The 19,652-nt window shown below is 39.2% G+C and overlaps 1 protein-coding gene across 1 annotated transcript in view; it reads left to right on the top strand.

Moving 5' to 3' along the window:
- Positions 1 to 19,027, top strand: part of CCDC178 (coiled-coil domain containing 178) — a 79,714-nt gene extending 60,687 nt beyond the window's left edge. Inside the window, exons 9-14 of the mRNA XM_075214415.1 lie at positions 11,477 to 11,572; positions 13,005 to 13,141; positions 13,990 to 14,173; positions 15,131 to 15,193; positions 15,379 to 15,540; positions 18,842 to 19,027. Of these exons, the coding sequence (XP_075070516.1) occupies positions 11,477 to 11,572; positions 13,005 to 13,141; positions 13,990 to 14,173; positions 15,131 to 15,193; positions 15,379 to 15,540; positions 18,842 to 19,027 (828 nt within the window). The remainder of the gene's footprint in view (positions 1 to 11,476; positions 11,573 to 13,004; positions 13,142 to 13,989; positions 14,174 to 15,130; positions 15,194 to 15,378; positions 15,541 to 18,841) is intronic.
- Positions 19,028 to 19,652: the final 625 nt, after the last annotated feature.

The raw sequence follows: 19,652 nt of genomic DNA, 5'->3' as shown, positions 1-19,652 counted from the left end.
GTGCTAAGAATATTTAAGAAAAATTGCATGGTTCCTATACCTGTTGTTCCTGAATTGTGCTAATGGCAAAGAAAAAGATGGACAGCTTTTCTGTTACCTTATTAGATAAGGCTCAATTTGTTTAAGGTAATAAAAAAGAGTCAAAATATTTTAAGACCGTGTAATGAGGGTCATTTATAAAAAAGTTAAAATTTTGGTAAAGCTTGATAAAATTCATAATTTAGACACTTTTATGTTTATAATAGCTTTAATTGTTTTGTTTCCTAGAACAAAAAAATGTAATGTCAAATATTGTTGTGGGTAAAACGGCACTGAAATGTACTTATTATATATATAATATTAAGGTATCGTCAGACCAACCTCTGTATTACTTGACATTTAAATATTTGTTTATATTTTCTATGGGTTCTAAAAATGTTTCTCTTATACTCACCACTTTATAGCATAGAGATTCGGTGATATGTCCATTTTTGTGTTGGTATTCGGGAGAGCGCATCTCTTCCAGCCTATTGCAAACTCCTGATAGCTTTCCTGTAGCATATGGAAGAGACCTGTGAGGGTTCCCCTCATGGCAACCTTTTATTGTCTTACAATTTATGCATATAACGACCTATGCTAAAGAGAATTTCATACAACTTAGTGACTTCCTCTCTTCTTCATATGAGTAGAATGCATTGCTGTAAAATTACATGTTAAAATGCAGGCTCCTGGTTGGTTGGAAGATCACATGACTTTACAGACATTAATCTCCTATGCACCATGAGAAGGGGCAGACATCACTAGTCAATTAAGTCATGTTTAAAGTCTATGATTTACACTCATAGACTCATTAGGTTATCTAATGTTCTTATTAAGGTGAGAAGGATAAAGAAGGGTGTTTATCCCATCAACCATATGTACTGCAGAATAAAAGAACATATAGGTGATGTTTTATACTTTCACATTACATCCTTCTACTGGAAAATGTTATTCTGGGAAATGTGAGAGGCGTTCTTTGAATATAGACTGTTTATAAATCAATGTAACTGTGATGTTTTATGCTGTCTAGATATTCTTTACTGGGAATTTGCTTTGTTTGACTTGTTCACAACTCTGTTTCAGCAACAGATGTGATTTGAAGTGAATACAATTCTGCATATTTTGTGGTAAGATTTTATGCAATATAACATATGAAAGACTAAAACACTGGCCAGTGCATTTTTTACACCCGATATGTAGTAAAAATAAAGATGTGGATATACCATTTATATAAATGACAGTATACAGCAATTACTTAGTCATTCTGCTATAAGACTTATAAGAGTACATAGTATAGTAGTTATGCTATAACTAGATATCAATGGTAAATAGTGTCTGTCTTTTTGTTTTTGACGGACTGTCTGTTTTTTTGCATCAAAGGGTCAGCTCATGTTCACAAATGGGTGCACAAAGCCAAAGTTAGGACAGCTAGACCAAGATCGTACACTGTTACACAGGTTTGGACAGGTAGATAATGTTCACAATTAGTAAGACATGCCTGGGGTAAGAAGAACACACAAGTCAGTCAGGCATATTCAGGATCAGCAGCAACCAGGAGTACAGGGCTCAGAACACTGAAGAACTTCCAGCAATGGTTGGTTCAGCTGATGTCCATAAATAGCGACCTCTCAACTGCCAAGACCCTCACATATGCATCTGCATGTGGAGGAACTGTGCAATGTTATGGTTGTGCAGAGGTGCTTGTGTTCTTCGTTGACTGTTTGGAATGTTGGGGAGAATTTTATTACTTATATTAGATATTGGATAGGACATTATGCATATAAGATATGAGATGTGCTAAAACGTACTATTCGCAAAATTCTGTCATCATCTATAAATATATCCACTAAATCTTTTCTCATAATTAAAATACAATTATTTTGTTTGTTTAAATTTGTTCATCTACCTTGTCATGATCTATTTCTGTCATAAGTATTTAGTTGTGCTGTAAATCAGAGACATTTATGAATATTGGTGCACAAGTAAAATGTGTTGTAACCCAGAGTAAACCGTTAGATGATTTGATTTTCTTTTCTAAATTGCACCAAAAAAAATCAGGTTGCCTTGGTTTGAGGCACATCCTTACTGTGAATCATTTTTAAAAACGTTTTTTGTTTGTGTCTGCCCACTAACCATACAATTACTATTATAACGGTGTGACATATTATATTTGTGAAGGTTTAGGAGTTTTCACACTACTTTTCCTGAAAAACTGCTGGAAGAGTTTGTAAATCAGGGGAGTTAGGCTTTTCCTACTAACGCCCCATTCTTTTGGACCAGAGCCACCACAAATTTAGACTTTACCAGCTCTAATACTTACCACCACGGATGAAAATACTTTTTATGGACAAAGGCCCCTATTTATTAATGTATGCGTTTTTGACATGACTCTTTCAATTCTTATCCTAAAGATTGTGAAATAGAACAGTCGTCATAGACATCTATGTAGACTGCTCTGTGTTTTGAAAAAAATGCAAAGCTATCTGCTGCAATGCACTATTAATACATTTGCAGGATACTTAGGTTTGCAGGTCATTTACAGTAAAATAATGATAAATAAATAGACCACAAAATTTGTACAGTCATTTTGTTCTGAAAACATCTGCCTATTATATGTGTCCAGGAAGTGCGGGCATAAACCAGTAATGAAACTAACAGTTTGTCAATTGATCTGTTAGCCTCACATACAGTGTCACTGGTCATTTTGGTTCCAGACCCAGTTTGGGCAAGTTGTCTCTTGACGTGTATAGTGGCCCATATGATCATGCCCACAGTTCTTTGTGACCAGGTGGGCTTACTCTGCCACCACGCTATATGGGATTTGGCTGGCAAGGTCAAGCATTGCCAATAGGTTTAGTCAGAGCACCAGTCCACTTGTGCTGACTACTCCTACAGCCTTTGCTTGGCCAAGCTAGACGCTTACCGACTGTGAGGGTCATCTGCACACCAAAGTTGTAGAAGTATATGACTGCCACCCCTAGTCTTCACCAGCACCTGGAACCATTCATACTTCTTTGGAAATGGGTAGCTGCTGCAGTAGCTCTTTGCTGTTTCCAGCGGCTGAATACTTCCTTACCACTTATTTTGATTCAGGAAAGGGTGGGGTGTGGCATATCGATGCGGAATACCCCGACAACACTTACCACGACATGATGATTCCGAAGGACTCCTTACTGACGATCATCGATGACGACTACTGAAACCGACTTTAACCAATCACGAAGAAGTAATAAACCGGCTCCCGTTCATGACGTCATTCACCATGGCGATGGGATTATCACTGCTGTTAATAGTGTAATGTATGTATGCGCCTCTGTACAATGTAGAAGGCTTTGTAAACTACATTGTACATAGGCGCACACTTACATTACCCCATTAAGAAGAGCGATAATCCCGTTGCCATGGTGAATGCCGTCATGAAGGGTAGCTGGCTTATTATTTCTTCGTGATTGGTTCAAGTCGCTTTCAACAGTAGTGATCGTCGGTAAGGTGCCTTTCGGAATCATCATGTCGTGGTAAGTGTTGTCAGGATAGTCAGCATTGATACGCTGACTACCACCACAGATCAGACTGCTGGGTAGCTAGCAGAGCACTGACCGTTGTCGCCTACTCTCCCGTAATGTCTGGGAGACTTCCAAAATATTTTTCCACGTACTTTAGAGACTGATATTAGCTTCTTATTCGGACAGGTTCTTACTAGCTTCTTATTCACTCTCCAGTCTCTTATACAAAACATTTAGTATATTACATGAAGTTGAATCATTGGTTTTATAGGGAGGATCCACAAGGTGGTAGGGGGAGTTTAGAATAGCTATTTATATTTAGTTTGGCCCAACAATGTTTTGGAAATCAAATTCGGTGGTAAAAAAGGCACAGAAGTCATTTTTAACAATTTTAATAAGTAGCTATGGTCTTAAACCAGTTTGGATCAAGTTTCTTTATATAAAATGATACTTGCCTACACTCCCGAAATATTGTGAGACCTCCAGAACTCCTGGGAGGGCAGGCTTAGCGCCTGGATTTATGCTGAGGCTTCAGAATTGCTGACCTGTGCATTACAATATTGAAAAATGATAGATAAGAAATAAATAAATAGATGGGTATTAAAATAATTTACAGTATTCTACATCTATATATGTGCCACTTAGGTGTTCTTTGCATAACCTCCCTGAATTTTCCATAAAACGCATAGTGTTAATGTCCATGGAGAGCGGGATCTAAACCAATATGGACTAAAGCGTGTTTTAGGAGCGCATTGAATTGGAATTTTGAGAGAGGGAAGCCGTTGCGGTGTAACAACCACAGCTCTTCCCCTCTGGGTCGGACGCTTGCCAATTTTGTACACAGGGCTACTGGGCTTATGGCCGCATTGCCCTGCATGGGTAGAAATATCCAAAGTCCTTTGCTAATTTGATCGATTTTAGAGCGTAGCAAATTACAGGACATGTGCTTATCAGTAATGATTGTGTATCGTGCAAGTAGGGCCGCATCCATGTCTTCTTTAGACTGCGCCAAAAGCTCGCTGATTCTAAACGCTGCATAAAAAGCCAGGGAAAATGCTGAGCTGAATAAAGAGTCTCATAAGGGCTGGTTGTTACTACTGGCAGCGCTCCCACCAACTGCTTCAGAATCATCTCGGAAATGGGAAACCGTGTGTCTGCTTCATTGGGCTTTAGAGATCATGTAGCACTTGATGGGATCAATCTTACCATGCAGGCGCGACATAAAAGAAATACCAGCAAGCGCTGATGTCATGCCTGTTTTAGATGCCCTGTTCTGTTAGCTAGTCCACATAGAATGTTACTTTTTTCTTCATGACCTGAAGAACTGTCGACTTCCGAACCCTGGAAGAATTCCCATTGGCTGCCCAATACGCTCTCCTCGTAGATTGTGCCAGGGATGCTTATGCCAGAGCCATTATCCCGACTTGACCATCTGCCAAGCAGAAGGGGGACAAGGGGTTCCAGTTAATCAAGCATGTGGAGCCAAGTTCCTAAAGCGCCGCCACTGAAAATGGGATAGGGCATTTGCCAAATCATTGTCAGCACCCAGAACATGCCTTGCCCGAAAAGTTATATCATGCTCTAAACATCTCAGGACCAATCCACATAAAAGGTTAACAGTGAGCAAAGAAAAGGCACTTTGCTGATTTATTGCTTGTACCATCCCGAGGTTGTTGCACCAAAATACAACATTCTGGCCCGCAAGACAATTGGACCATAATTCTAGGTACAAGACTATGGGAAAAAGCTATACCAGACCACTGAGCTGCCAATCAACCGGACAGGGGGCAGCTCACCATTCCAACTGGAAGAATGCCCCGAAACCGTAAGCTTAAGATGTTGATTAGATATTTGCGTTTTGGACCAAATTCATACTCCATTGAATTTCCATAGAAATTCGTCCCAAATCCGAAGATTTCCTCAGATCTCTGCTGAAAGACGCAGCCTGGTGTGTAGCCGCTGCAGCCCTGCCATGGCCAATTGTAATTTCCTGCAAAAAATCCGTCCCATCGTGATGACCCTGCACGCAAAATTAGATGAGCCTAACAATGATTGAACCCGCAGCAGCAAAATAGTGGGGGAGCTCAGTGTTTTGTAATGGATGACTCCAATTTAGCCAACTTCCCACTGGGTAGCCAACAACAACCAACCACCTTGTCTATCTCTATACCCAGGAAAGACATGCAATTTGTTGGCCCCTCAGTTTTATCCTGCGCCACCTGCAGCCCCATTACAGCAAAGAGGGACTGTGTTGCAAAAAGGATGTCCGTGCAAACCGAGAATGGGGGAACCAGTAAACAGGAAGTCATCCAAATAGTGTGCAATACCCGTGTGGCCCATTCCTGCTTGTACAAACCAAAGCTAAAACATTTGAAATACGGGCATGACACTGAGCTTCTACAGGGAGACCGATCAATATAATATCCGCCCTCCAATTTATGGTCCATGAACCGGAAGGATTCAGGGTGGCATTGTAGAAGCCAGAATGTGGATTCTATGTCAAGCTTGGCCAACGGAGACCCTTTCCCATATGTTCTGACCAATGCTATTGCATCATTGAATGATTCGTACACTACTAAGCTATGGATTTCATCTATGGCATAATGTACCGAGAAACCTGGGGGTATGAGAGATTCTGTATCAGGCGGTACTTCCCAGCCGCCTTTTTGAGCACTATTGTTTCCACGTCACAAATGAGAAGTGACAATGTATCAGGCATATGCATGCCGGGGGCTGTTGTGCGGTATGGTGAAATTTGGGATGCTTGCTGGAGAAAGGGGCTGAGGCCAAAATCGGGAGGGGGGGAAGATCCCAGTGCATCAGATTTCAGTAATGTCGGGGGGAGGCATGGACCATGGCCATGAGATGGCAGAACTGGAGCAGGGGTAAGGAAGGTTCCTGAGAAGCTGGAGGATATGGCGATGTCCAGTGGGACGTGCTATCTCTTGAGTAATGTGGGGGCATTTGGAGGGTATAGCAGGGACCAATTGAGGTAACCATATGGGTTGACTTTTTGCTGTACTGTGGCTGGAGCAAAAGTGTAAGGAGGAGAGGGTCAAGAAGACCAGTGAACTGGTGGTAGTACATGTAAATTGTCAGGGGAGGTGGGGTTCCCGTAAGAAATGGGTGCTTGTGGACCAAAGTTGGTGGTAAGGGTATGAAGGTTGCAGATAGGGAAGGAAAGGGTCTGGCTGCTGTGCAAACCTATGAAAACAAAGGGAACGGGGAGTTACCAGCAAAGCAGGGGCTGGTGGGCAACTGTTGGCTGCCGGGTGGCATGCTCTGCCCCATATCCAACCTACGGGAATGAGGGGAGGCAAGTTTGCAGGCATTGATTGGTGAATGGGTCTTGGGGTGGGTGCACTGTGCCAGGAAACTGATGGCCTGCTTGAGAACTGTCTGCAGTTTGGTATGGTGTGACTGACAAAATTGCGCTGTGGACACCCTGCAGGCTGAAATCAATGGGGAGATACCTCTAGTGCCCTAGTGCGCCACCATATGGCCTGGGGCGACAGTATGCAGGGCTCTGGCCATGAGGGACTGGCAGGCAGATGACTCCCTGAAAATACATGAGAGCCATCGGTAAAACAGGATGGAGGGGCAGCTGCGCGATGAGGATGGTACAGGACAAAACAGAGAAAGAAAGGAAGAGAGGGGTATCAGAGAGAGGAGAAATCTGACAGAAAGAGTGAAGGATATAAAGAAACGGAGCAGTTATGAGAAGTCAAAGACACTAAAATGGGCAAAGAACCACTATAAATGTAAATATACTATGCCTGAATTGGAGCTGCTTCTTATCAGAAACTGTACAGACCCAACTTCCTCTATAGGGATAATATAAAGAAATCCTAGGACACCTCCTATTGCCTGGCTGTGCAGATGAACTTTTAACCCCGAATGGGTAAGTGCCTGACAGTATACATAAACACATGCTTATAAGTGCCTACGGCTTAATGGCCTCACTTATCAAAAGCAGGCAAGTGTGGCTCTGACATAGATACTGGACTCAACATAAGACAGCCTGGGAATGGATTAGTGTGAGGTTTAATTTGTTGTTGGTCATAGGACCACAGAAGGGGGGAACGGCATCTCACGGGAACAAGCAGGATCTTTGTAGTAATTATGTTTGTTAGCTGGTGTAGCTGTTATAAAAGCGGTATCTTTAAGGGCCTATAAATACAACACTAAAATGTAATTCTGTCCATTTTCCATGGGCTGTTAGTCCCTTCTGTTATACAGTTTTACACACAGGGCTGGGGGTGAGTAAACCATCCACCTTTCCCCTTAATAATCCAGGCTGACCTTCAGTCTTGTCATTATACATTTACTATAGTGGGAGGTTGTCTGGCCGTCTGCCTCCTCTTAAGTGATTGGGGAAGTGGTGCACCATAGATACAGTTTAAAAGTTTTCCACATGTTTTGTGGGCAGGGGAGCAGTACTTGAAGGAAAAAGTGTGATGCCGAAGAAACAGCACACTTAAAATAATGTCAGAATTGTCTAGGTGTATGTTACAGTTTAGATAGTTAATGTGAAAGCAAAACTCTTTTTAGGTCGGTTAATGAGAACAAAATACAATAATATATGCTCCAATGTGCAGCTTCACTTTTGTTTGTGCTAGCATATTAGATGGGTAAGCTGCTGTATAATGCATATGTTGACGAACATATGATAAGGGTAAGGTTGAAAGCAATTTCAGTAACCCAGGACGTGTTTAGTGCCTTAATAAGGAGAGATTGAAGTTACAATTGATCGGCTTAAGTTTTATATCATCTGGCTGTGAAGGATAAAAAGCAGTCACAGCATCTTCTGTGACTTAAGAACTAATTTAAATTAGGACACAGAACAAGAGACACTGCATCCAGTAAGCAATCATTTCCACTTCACAGTGGATCTTTTAAACGCTTTACAAGGAAAAAATAACTTTTCAGCTGAGTTACACAAAATGATGCTTTCTAATCAAAGATTCAGCCTAGTGTTCTTACTATGCCATACTCCGGTTACAATTCACACTAACTTGGCATCCGACTACATTTTACGCTGATAATTTACATACTATCGCTCTTACACCATATTTTGGGTTTTATTTTTTTATCCCATTTGAATAAAGATCACATCCGGCAGGCAAGTAAGATTTTATTTAACATGTGGACAATGATAGATCAATATAGTAAAAAATATCTTATTTTATATTTAATAACACACAAACACAGGATTAATAGACTGGTTTCCACATGTTTTTCATTTTGAAGCATATCAAAAAGTTAATTAATATTAGAGGTCACTTATCAAGGAATTCTAAAATGTAAGCAGCTCCTGAGGGGTGTGTGCATCTCACATGCAAAAGGGAAACCATGTTGCATGGGCTTGTCATTTGACCCCAGCCAACCTACTAGGATTTTCTAAAATATCAACATCACCTTCAACATTAAGTAAACGCAGGTCCACTAGGCAGTCTTGTTTGGCCCTTTACAGGCTTACACACCAGCCGCAGGGCATTCTGGTTTGCTGTGGTTTTGGAAAGTATGTTCTGACTGGGTGTGGGAGATGTGTCAACGGAGGCCATGAAGTGCATTGCAGCTGGGGGGGGGGGGGGGGAGTTCAGGGGAACAGGAAAAATGTGTCTGGCTGACGATTTGGGGAGAGGGTATATGACCTGTTTTTAAATTATCTTTCTTGTGTTGCACATTGCAGCATCTGTGGTCATAGTTATCTGTCAGTCACTGTCAGGTCTCTGTGTAGCAATGTATGTGTTTCTGTAAGTGACTGGTAGTTACCTCCACTCAGACCAACTATATTGCCAATTTATTAATGCTAGTCAGAACACGAACATTGTAATTTGATTGAAAAGCACAGTACACAGGCACTATGTACTTTTATACAAATAAAATATACGTACATAAAGCGTTCATGGATTTACAGAGAGATGTGCGAGGGAATCTTTTTATACACTCTCCATTACGTACGATGTTAAATGTAATGTAGAAAACAAACAAAGTATAGTGTTGTGACTGGATCACTTATAAATAACTTATGGTAATAGAGGAAATAGCGCAGGGTGCTTATTTATATAATTGCCAATGCACTTATTTTTGATGTTGTGTATATTTTGGTATAGGAAATCCTTATTTCTGAGACCAGGGAAAGAAATTTGTTTCTTGTTTAACCTTGCTAGAGGAGATGCATTATTTCTGGAGGTATATATCTGATACAGTAAGCCTTTGTGGATGGAAATCTTTTGTGTATTGTGATGTGGGGAAATGGCTTGTTTGGGGTTTGTACCTTTCTTTGGGGAATGTGTATTCTGCAACTGTCTGAAGAAAGTATTAATGTTAATTAGACCCTTTGACTTGTTAGTAGATTTCCTGCCTCTGAAATAGGATATCACAGATAAGTGTAAATATTGTTAGCTTTGCATTGCAGGTAAATCCATGTTTTGGTAAACAGGTTACATTCTGATTCTAAAAATTGCTCAGACCTCGATGGGGCTGGCTTACCCAGTGAGGCTGTGTTCAAATGTGTATAAAAACAGCACTGTTTTGTATTAAAAGTTGTTCTTCTGATTTTTATTGACATTAGCACTGGTACCTCTAATCAGTGTGACTGCAAATAAACATCATTTGCTTCAAAGACCTGCTTGAAAATATCTTTCATGCTGAAAATCCTGTGACCTACAGATTAGACCCTAAATCTAATCCGATCTCCGACTGTTTCTGAGGTTTGGACCCAGCTCTCCAGTACCACTGCTCTGCTTCTACCCAGCAGCTTTGGCCATTGTGATAGGCCAGGGAGGGATCCATCCACAGCACCCTGATCCATAGAAAGCGGTCAGGGGTACCAGCCCAAGTGTACCAGCACGGGAGTACACTAGCAGTGACAGTTACCCAGAAGGAACATGGTTCTGGGCTCCATAAAGGAGCCCAGTGGTAGCAGGCTCCTCCTACTGCAGCAGGATGGGCGTATTTGGAATAACGAAAGGGAGCGGTGGCAAAGTAAGCCCAGACGGTTCCCAGCAACAACAGACAGGATGGCATAGGCTGTCCATCTTGTCACAAGTGTATTTCGTAAAAACCATATATCCCCCACCATAGAGAAAACCACAAAGTCCTGATCAAAGTGATGGCTTTTCCCCAATAGTAAAAAGTGTAGGAAAATTATGTATTTATCCTCCATGTGCCTAGGATCGGAGGATTCCGTCCAATGTTATGCTTACAAGAAGGTTTATTGGTAACTTGAATGATATATATACCATCAGACTTATCAGACTTATCTTTTAGGCCTCAATGTAGATTATAGGAATGTAAAGATGGAACTTCCATCATACAGTAAAAAAAAATCAAAACCTCTATGGTGCAATACCATTTTAATATATAAAAACTATTATATATTAAAATGGTATTGCATCGTAGAGGTTTTTTTATTTTTTTTTAAATATTACTGGATGATGGTAGTTACTTTCAGCTAAATTAACTTCTAAAGTTGCATTTACAAATGACCTGTGTACCTATTATTATTATTATTATTATTATTATTATTACTATTAACCTTGATATAGCGCCAACATATTATGCACCGCGACAAGAATATTCAACTCTTTAAACCCAGAGGTTTATTTATTACTATAATTACTGTCTTATAGGGTAACTTGACTACTTATATTACATGAAGCAAATTTAGAATAAAATACTCATCACACATATATTGTATTATGCATATTTTGTGTTTCTTTGGTTCATATTCTGTTTTATGCTTTATTATCTATTATATTAAATTATCAAAATGTTTTAAACATTAATCACTTCTTAAGAAGCAACTGGAGCCTTGTCGGCCATCAAAATAGGGCCCCACAGTAGCTCCCCAGTAAACTGAAGGGTCCCACGGCACAGTTTACATTAGTTTTAAGTACTGTATTAGAAATCAAATTTTAGTATGAACTTTCTGTTTTCTCTTCTTGTAGGTGGTTAATTTAAAATATGAGTTGGATGATCAAGAAAAGAAAAACAAAGACCTAACAGATGTCTATTCCAGACATTCACAGGAAGCGGGAATTATGGTAATTATACAATATTTTATGTGTTTTGGAATAGAACATATATTGCACTTCTATTATAGGGATAGCAGTTTGGTGTAGACATCAATAACAAATGGTCATAGGGGCGGGCTGGCCCGGGTGGCAGGGGGGCATTGGTCCCCCGGGCCGCTCAGTTTTAGCGCTGTTAGACGCCCCTAGGATGGCAAATGACCTGATTTTGACCGGCGGCCGCATATCATGACACGGGATGCATCCGCGTCATTGGACGCGGCCGCATGGCGTGTCATGTGATGCGGCCACCTGTGCGCCCCTCGGGCTGATATATGCCAGCCCGCGCCTGGTCATAGTTAATTCTATGAAGATCCCAACTTATCAGACTTCACAATCCATTTCCTAAGGGTTTGGTATAATTTTAACAGAGCACCTTAAATCTTTCTGTTTTCACTCTCTTAATAATGTATTTTAGTATATCGTCACTATAGACCTGATGGATGTGGAAGTGTGACTGTTTTTATGTTGTTTGATTATCAATTAAAGTGTCTTTTAATAGATAGAGTGATATAGGTAACATTTTGGACTGGAGTGCCTGCTCTTTTCAACTCTGGTCTTTAAGAATATATGTTCCTAGTAAGTTGGAAGAGCACCCCCTCAGATAGAATGTGAGATAGCAACAAGCTAATATACATATCATATTTGAGCTGTAGTCCTGGTCTAGTACGGACCTGTTTATTCTTTGCTTCCTAAGAGAGACAAATATTGATTCATTTTTTTATATTGAGATTCTCTGAGACAAATTTGTTTTATATCTGGCCTTGCTTTAAAGATCTTCTTGTACTGACAAGTTGATGATCAGAAAAAAAAGATAATGAAAAGTAGGTTTTTAACATCACTGGCGACACCATAAAAGTAATGTAAGAATACATACAAAACAGATTTGTACTGTGTATAAAAATAGATGTAATACAAATAGAGAATGAATGAATAAATAAAAATCACAATCTCTTCTGTAGTATAGTATTAATTGGGAACAAAGTAAATATGTCAATGCAAATGTTTATCCCCTAACTATTTTCATATCTCACCTTGTATGGCAGTTCTGGTGCTATCTGTTATTTGTTTTTCTGTTTTTGTTATTTGCGTCCTATATTTCAAGTTAGTTTTCTCCTTTACTCTAGTGCTGGAGTTTCACTGCTCAGTCCATTGGTATAATTTTAGAGTTACATATTGGTATCAGCAGCAATCTGGAGTATAATATATCATGCCTACTAACAATTGTTGTATCTTAATTGTCAGTATTTATTTTAGATTCACATTTCCATGTTTGTGGAAATAAAGTAAATACATATGTTTGGTGCTTATTTTACATACAATATTAAGTGAATTATATATTAGTTGTCTAAGTAAAAATTGTGAGTCAAAACTATGCATTTACTTATTTTGTTTTTAATTTCAGGAATCTAATTTTAAGTCTCAGTTATCCGATTTAGAACAGCAGCTACATAAAGAACTTCATGCACTAAGGGACTTAGAATACGAAAATAAAACTCTTAATCTGGAAAATGAGGACATGTCAATAAAAATCTCAAACAGGTAATGTCATTATCTTTGTATTGTACATTTCTGTAATGTCATTTAAAAAGAGTTTTTATCATTCTCTTACTGCTTGTTTACTTCTATGGTTTCAACACCTTTTTCTCCCAGTTTTATCTGTCATAATCCCTTGCACTGACTTCTCAAGTCTTTCTCTGTCTCTTTGGACAGTTCTGTATTTGAGAATGGTCCCTTACCTTACATAAATGTATGCTGGCTCTTTGTATTTTTATATTTATTGCAAGCATTCAAATAGTTTACTGTCCTTGAATATGTAATTTAAAAACAAAAAGTGTGGACATTTCCTTTAAAACATCTTTACCAGCTAACTTTGGACAACATGTAAATGTGCCACTTTGAAAAAGGCTATTGAGGAGTGGTGTGTGGATTGTGGCTTCTGATTGGTCCTCATAGCTCTAGTTCATAGCATTACGCAGCCCTGGCTTTTGGTCGGTATTATTAGACTAATCATATTGCCCAGGTAGGATAATTGGCTGCATGGAGCAGGCCTCAGGGCTGGAGTAGGGTAGTAACGTTTAGAATTAGGCCGTAATGCAGCTTTACGTAACTGTAGCCATGACGATATGACAAACTTTATTATGACAACTACACTTTCGTTACACACTATGTTCATAATTTATGATAGTACAGGGACTGTGCCTGTTTATGATTATGATTGTTTTGTTGTACAGTGTTTTTCACTGTGTGATAATATATTCACAACTGTAAAAAAATACTATACAGACTAATTAAAGGATAATCATTTGAATAGGCCATCTGTGTACTGTACTTATGTTGATTAAAATAAAATGAGGAAATACAATACTGATCTTATTTTATTATAATAGTTATAAGATGAGAAGTAAGCTTGAAGCAGATACTCAACGTATGCAGAAAAGCCAACTGAGGAAGGAAGAGCAGACCGCTAATGTAGTTAAAGAGCTCTCTAAGGTGACTGTTCAGCACACAGCATCCAAAGAAAAACTGGCAGAACTGGAATACCAGTCATCTAAGGAGGAAACCCATCTGAAGGTGATTCCTAGAGAAATTGTTACCCATTTTCCTGTCCATATATATTGGATATATATATATATATATATATATATATATATATATATATATATATGGAAATCTGTAGATATTTAGTACTGCATGAAGATCTGTGTTATTTGCTGCATGAGAGGGGAGTATGATTTAATGCTGTAGTTACTAGAATCATATTATTTGGGAGCTCTGCCACTGTATGGAAAGAAAGCTTTATCTAATGGTCTGTTATTGGAAATGGCCACAAGGTGGCGGTGCTCTTTAACACATACCAGTAAACTCTCACTGAGAACACACTGTTTTGAAGTGATATAAGTTGTATGTTTGGAGGCATTGCAAAACTAGAAAAACTCTTACATTGTCTTTTGACCTGAAAATTACACTTATTTGCTATAAAGGAGATGTTAAAACTTATTCATGGGAAACTAATAATTTGCGTAATTTGTAATGAATTATTTGTAGTAAGTGGGTTTATCAACAATATACGCTGAAATAGCTAAGACTGGATAGCCATTCTCATCAGCTCATTACGATATGAACTGATGGGCATTTTTTAAAGCCCATGTAATAAATGCATATAATATGTAAATGCAAGTATAGATTTCTATAATAGAAGCCTATTTGTTTTAGATGGTGCCCTTAGTACAGCCCCACTTCTTTTATACGGAACAGTCTGTCACAGAGTAGTCTATATTATCATTACATACACCATTCATTACCGTCTTAGATCATGTCCCTCAGGTAAACCTCCCCACAGCCACTTAATGTAACATTTCATAAACTCAGTTATGCTAATTTATGTTTATTTTCCTAATTTTCATAGGCACAGGTCTACTGTTCCTCATGCTAAGTATAGCCCTGTGTATGTATATGTATGATGTTACTAAACGTCTGGAGTGAATATTGTCCCAGCTGCTTATTTTATTTGTATATTTTCATTTTAAGACCCTGGCTGAAAGCTTGAGGAAACAAGTTATTGAAGAAGTGAAAGCAGGTCAAGTCACATTGGTAAGTGACGTTAGCCTGGACCTAGCCTGATTTACTGTTAAATGAACACTGGAGTCATTTAAAGTACTTTAATTGTATTTATTTGTTGTTTAAAAATCCCGCTTTGTGAATTGATACAGTTGCTCTTATTGGCTTTTGTATTCTTCATCATGTCTCCATTGTCATTTGATATATATCTTAAACAGGCAAGAATAAATATAATGATGGCAGAAAGGCAACAAAAACAGAGAGAAAACAACAAAATAAAAGAAGAATTGGTGATGGCAGCAGAAGAGATCGAGCAGCCTCTTGCACAGTTGGAAGCAGAGATTGTTAAATTAACACATTTACATGCTAAGAAATCAGAGGTATTTCTCTTACTGTTGAACTTTTTTTCCCAATAGTATCACTTATTTAATATTTCATTCTGAGCACACTGAATTCAAATGTGATTGTTTCTTTTGGCACTTTTTTGTATGCAGGACTTAAATACGTTTTTAAAGATATGTGTTATAGTTCAGAAATTGCTTTCTCTAAATGTTAGTGTAGAAAGAGGTTACTGTGGAGTAGGGTAAGGGCTTAAACAATGATCAAATTGATAACTGAGAACCTCAAAGACTTGACCTAGTTTAGCAATATTGTAGCATTTTTGTATTTTTATTCTTTATTAGTCTATATGTACTTGAATATTGCAGATGTGCTCTTTAAGCATATTGTATGTTAAGCTACTACATTGTAGCACCCTGTGAAATCTATCTAATGATTGTGCAGTCGCTTTGTTTCTATGTAGCTTATTTCAATTGTGTTTTCCCACAATTTGAAATGTTATTTTTCAACTTCAGTGCTCCTAATCCGGTCTTTGCAAGCCTGACCTGCCCATCTGCTCATCTTATCCCATCACAAAGGGCAAACATTTGTATCTCCACACACCTGGCCACCTTGGTTTGTAAATTCTGAAATTTACTTATAAAATCTGGTTTATGTGCAGGACATCCCTTTTATCAGTTGTTGCCTGGTATTATACGTCATATTCATGTGAGGCCTCACTGGTACTTTAGAAGCGGAAAATACTGTGTATTACCCTCTAGCCCCAGTTAATACAAGAAAATATTCTGATGCCACAGACTGGCTTTTAATGCTAAGTATCCTTTTTTTCAGAATGGAGTAACTGGAATTACATGACAAAATATTATATCATAAATTACTTATTACATGCTGACCATTTATAAAAAATTCTTAGGCTTTTTATTTATTTTCCTTTTTGTCCACATTTTTAGCGCCTATTTACTGAAGTAAAATACAGGGCACATCACAGAATGCATTCTAGTTCCTTTACTTTTTAGTGCCGGATGTAGTATATATGCAGACAGTAGTAGTGAGCAGTGCCTGTCACTGACAGCATATGGTCTTAGTAATGGTGCTGGAAACTATTGTGTAGTTCTTGGTGTCAGACGCCGTCCCGCTGTCTCCTCGGGACGGCCGCCCACGTCATTGCATCGCGCATCTGGTTGCCAGGCAACTAGATGCGGAAGTTCCGGCCGCCTCACGTGGCCTTCTGCGCATGCGTGTCCCCGTAGGCAACGGGGCGCTACTCTGTAGTCTCGGCGGCAGCTGAGACCAGCGCTGCCGCCCACTGTCTCCCATTGGTCCCTCTAATTATAAAAGGCACTTCCTGAGCACTCACCTGTGCCAGAATATCAGGTCTTCCTGCCTCCAGCGTTTCTGTGTTTCTGATCCAAGCATTTGTTCCTGACCGTTCCTTGTTTGCCTGTGACCTTCTGACCCGGACCATTTGACCACCCCTTTTTGATTTCCCTTTTGTACCGCACTACCAGATTGTTACCGACCCGGCTTTCCTCACCATTCCTTCGGATACCCCTGTGTACTTCTATTACCAGAACGTTACCGACCCGGCCTGTCTGACACCCCCACTGTATCCCGCTGTTGACTCGTGTAAAGACCGCGCAAACACCGGGAGAACATACAAACTCCACACAGATAAGGCCATGGTAGGGAATTGAACTCATGACCCCAGCGCTGTGAGGCAGAAGTGCTAACCACTTTGCCACCGTGCTATCAGCTGATTCTCCAATTGAATGCTTCTGATGTGGGACTTGGGCTGCCATATGTGTGGAATTATGTGTGAGAAAGTATTTAAAATGGAATCTCTATCTCTGTGACACCCATTACATTGTCATGGACAGGGCCGTGTCTTCCATTGGGCACAATGGGCAGGTGCCCGGGGGCCCTGTGGGCAAGGGGGCCCGTCCGAGGCAGCTCTGTAAAAAAAAAAAATCCTGAAAAAAAAATAAAAATGAAAATACTTACCTTGCGCTCACGTCAGCGGCGATCCGGCTCCCTCCCTGGTCTCCTCTTCCGAGCTGTGCTCGCAGTGAATGCTGTGCGTGATGTCACGCCCAGCATTCACCGCGAGCACAGCACGGAAGAGCGCAGAAGAGACTCAGTGGCGCGGAAAAAAGGAGAAGGGGATCGGACTTAAGGTAAGTTAAGGGGGCCCCTATATATATATATATATATATAAATATATATATATATATATATATATATATATATATATATATATATATGTAAATGTGTGTAAAAAAAAAAAAGTGATTTTATATATATAACCACTTTTTTTTACATACATATATATTTTTTTACACACACACTAATATATATATATAAAATTATTATTTTTATGGGCCCGGTGCACTGCATTACCCGGGGGCCCATAAAGTAGTTAAGGTGGCCCTGGTCATGGAGAAGGAGTGACTCATCGTGAAATAGGTGATCAAGGCCCTTCATGTTTACCCCAGGAAAACCTTTTTTGTTATTGCCTCCATCCATGCCCTGCTAAAATGGTTGAACTCCATGCGGGATACCAATTCTTGTTTGTCGACCTCGTTCCTTGCACTCTGGTCCTTTTATTTTGATGTTCGTCATCATCTGAGACACCTGCACCTCAATGCAGTTTTTTAATTTTGAACAAGATTGGAGTTGGTTCAAGACCACCCCTTTATGGTAAAGGCATGTAGCAGGCTGGGAGGCTGTCACATGTGAGGGAAGGGTTATTTTCTTCACAAGCATAGGATAACTCAGCCTCCTCCTCACATTTTGTGAGCTTATGACCTTCATAAGACCCAGCAGATCCAAGATGGGTGTGGTTACTATGAGGAAGGCGTATAGTATTTGTCTCACTCTTTGCTATCCTCTATCACTGTAAATACTATTTATATTGTGTATATAGTCCTTCACGCACCTCACTCCTGTTCCTGCGTTGATCTGTTTGGTGTTCCAACAGTAATAAAGCTGGATTTGAACTGTATACAAGTCTCTGGAGTTCTGATTAAACCTGTGACCTCCAAACATTCCAATTGTATAAAAGTTGACAGAATCCTGGAAAGGTGTATATTTTTCTATTCTCTTTTAACTTTTTCCAGTACTCACCAAATAAAATAAAAGAGTTTTCCAGCATTATATGTCACAATGAAACCCTGACAATTATTTTCTGTTTAATTAACTAATTATAAAAAAACAGAAAACTATTCTGTCATGAGTGTATGAAATAGCTCTGGTCCCTGTAACGTCTTCTTTCAGGAGAGACAGAGAAGTTATTACAAACATTTGTTTCCATTTTAACATGCAGTCATTTTAATTCTATTAAAGATACCAGTAGGGTATCATGTGGTTATATTTGAAGAGGTAGCTGTCTACATTACAGTGGTGTCAAAAGACTCAATGTCTGTACCCACAACCAAAATGTCTTCAGGGTTGGAGAAACGAATGATATGTGCTTCAAAGTTCTGCTTCAACAAAAGAGGCATTACTCTACAGCTTATGTATATCAAATAAGAAATATATACAAAAAGCAGTGTGAAAAACAATGTTTATGCACAACTGATTGAAAAGAAAAATTATATGATGCAAAATTCTGCATTTTTCACTTTTTGGGCAAATGTATCAGTGTCTTACTCTAAAATCCATTCTAAATTTTTCTTTATGAATGAATTACATAGAGTGGGAGGTTGATGATGAAGTGCTTTGAGGTTGACATCCAAGGACTGGAGCAAGGATGGAGTTAACAAATGTGTAGTTTATTTGCTGAAATAGCAGAATGGACAAAAGTGTGGAAATTGCAGTGCAATGAAAAGGGCAAAACTATGCACTTGAATAAGAAAAATCAAAAGACAGGCTGTAGGATTAATGACATTGTGTCAACTACCTGTCACATTATGTCACGTTAAGCTACTGTATGTAAGAAATGAAGCAAAGTAGAGAGAAAGCAATAGTGTGCTATGTTGTACACCAAGGAACTTAAAAGTCACAGTTATGGGTATGACTTATAGCAGTGATCCGTCATCTGTACTGATAGGACATGATACAAATCTTCAACTTTCATTTTTATATGTCACCATAACTTATAACTACATCTCATTTATATATGTTTCTCAGACAAAAGAACGATTGTGGACTAGTT

The sequence above is a fragment of the Mixophyes fleayi genome, chromosome 5 (genome assembly GCF_038048845.1).
Source record: "Mixophyes fleayi isolate aMixFle1 chromosome 5, aMixFle1.hap1, whole genome shotgun sequence".
Lineage (NCBI taxonomy): Eukaryota > Metazoa > Chordata > Amphibia > Anura > Limnodynastidae > Mixophyes > Mixophyes fleayi.
The sequence above is the reverse complement of the archived record's forward strand: the minus strand, read 5'-3'. Positions and strand labels throughout refer to the sequence as shown.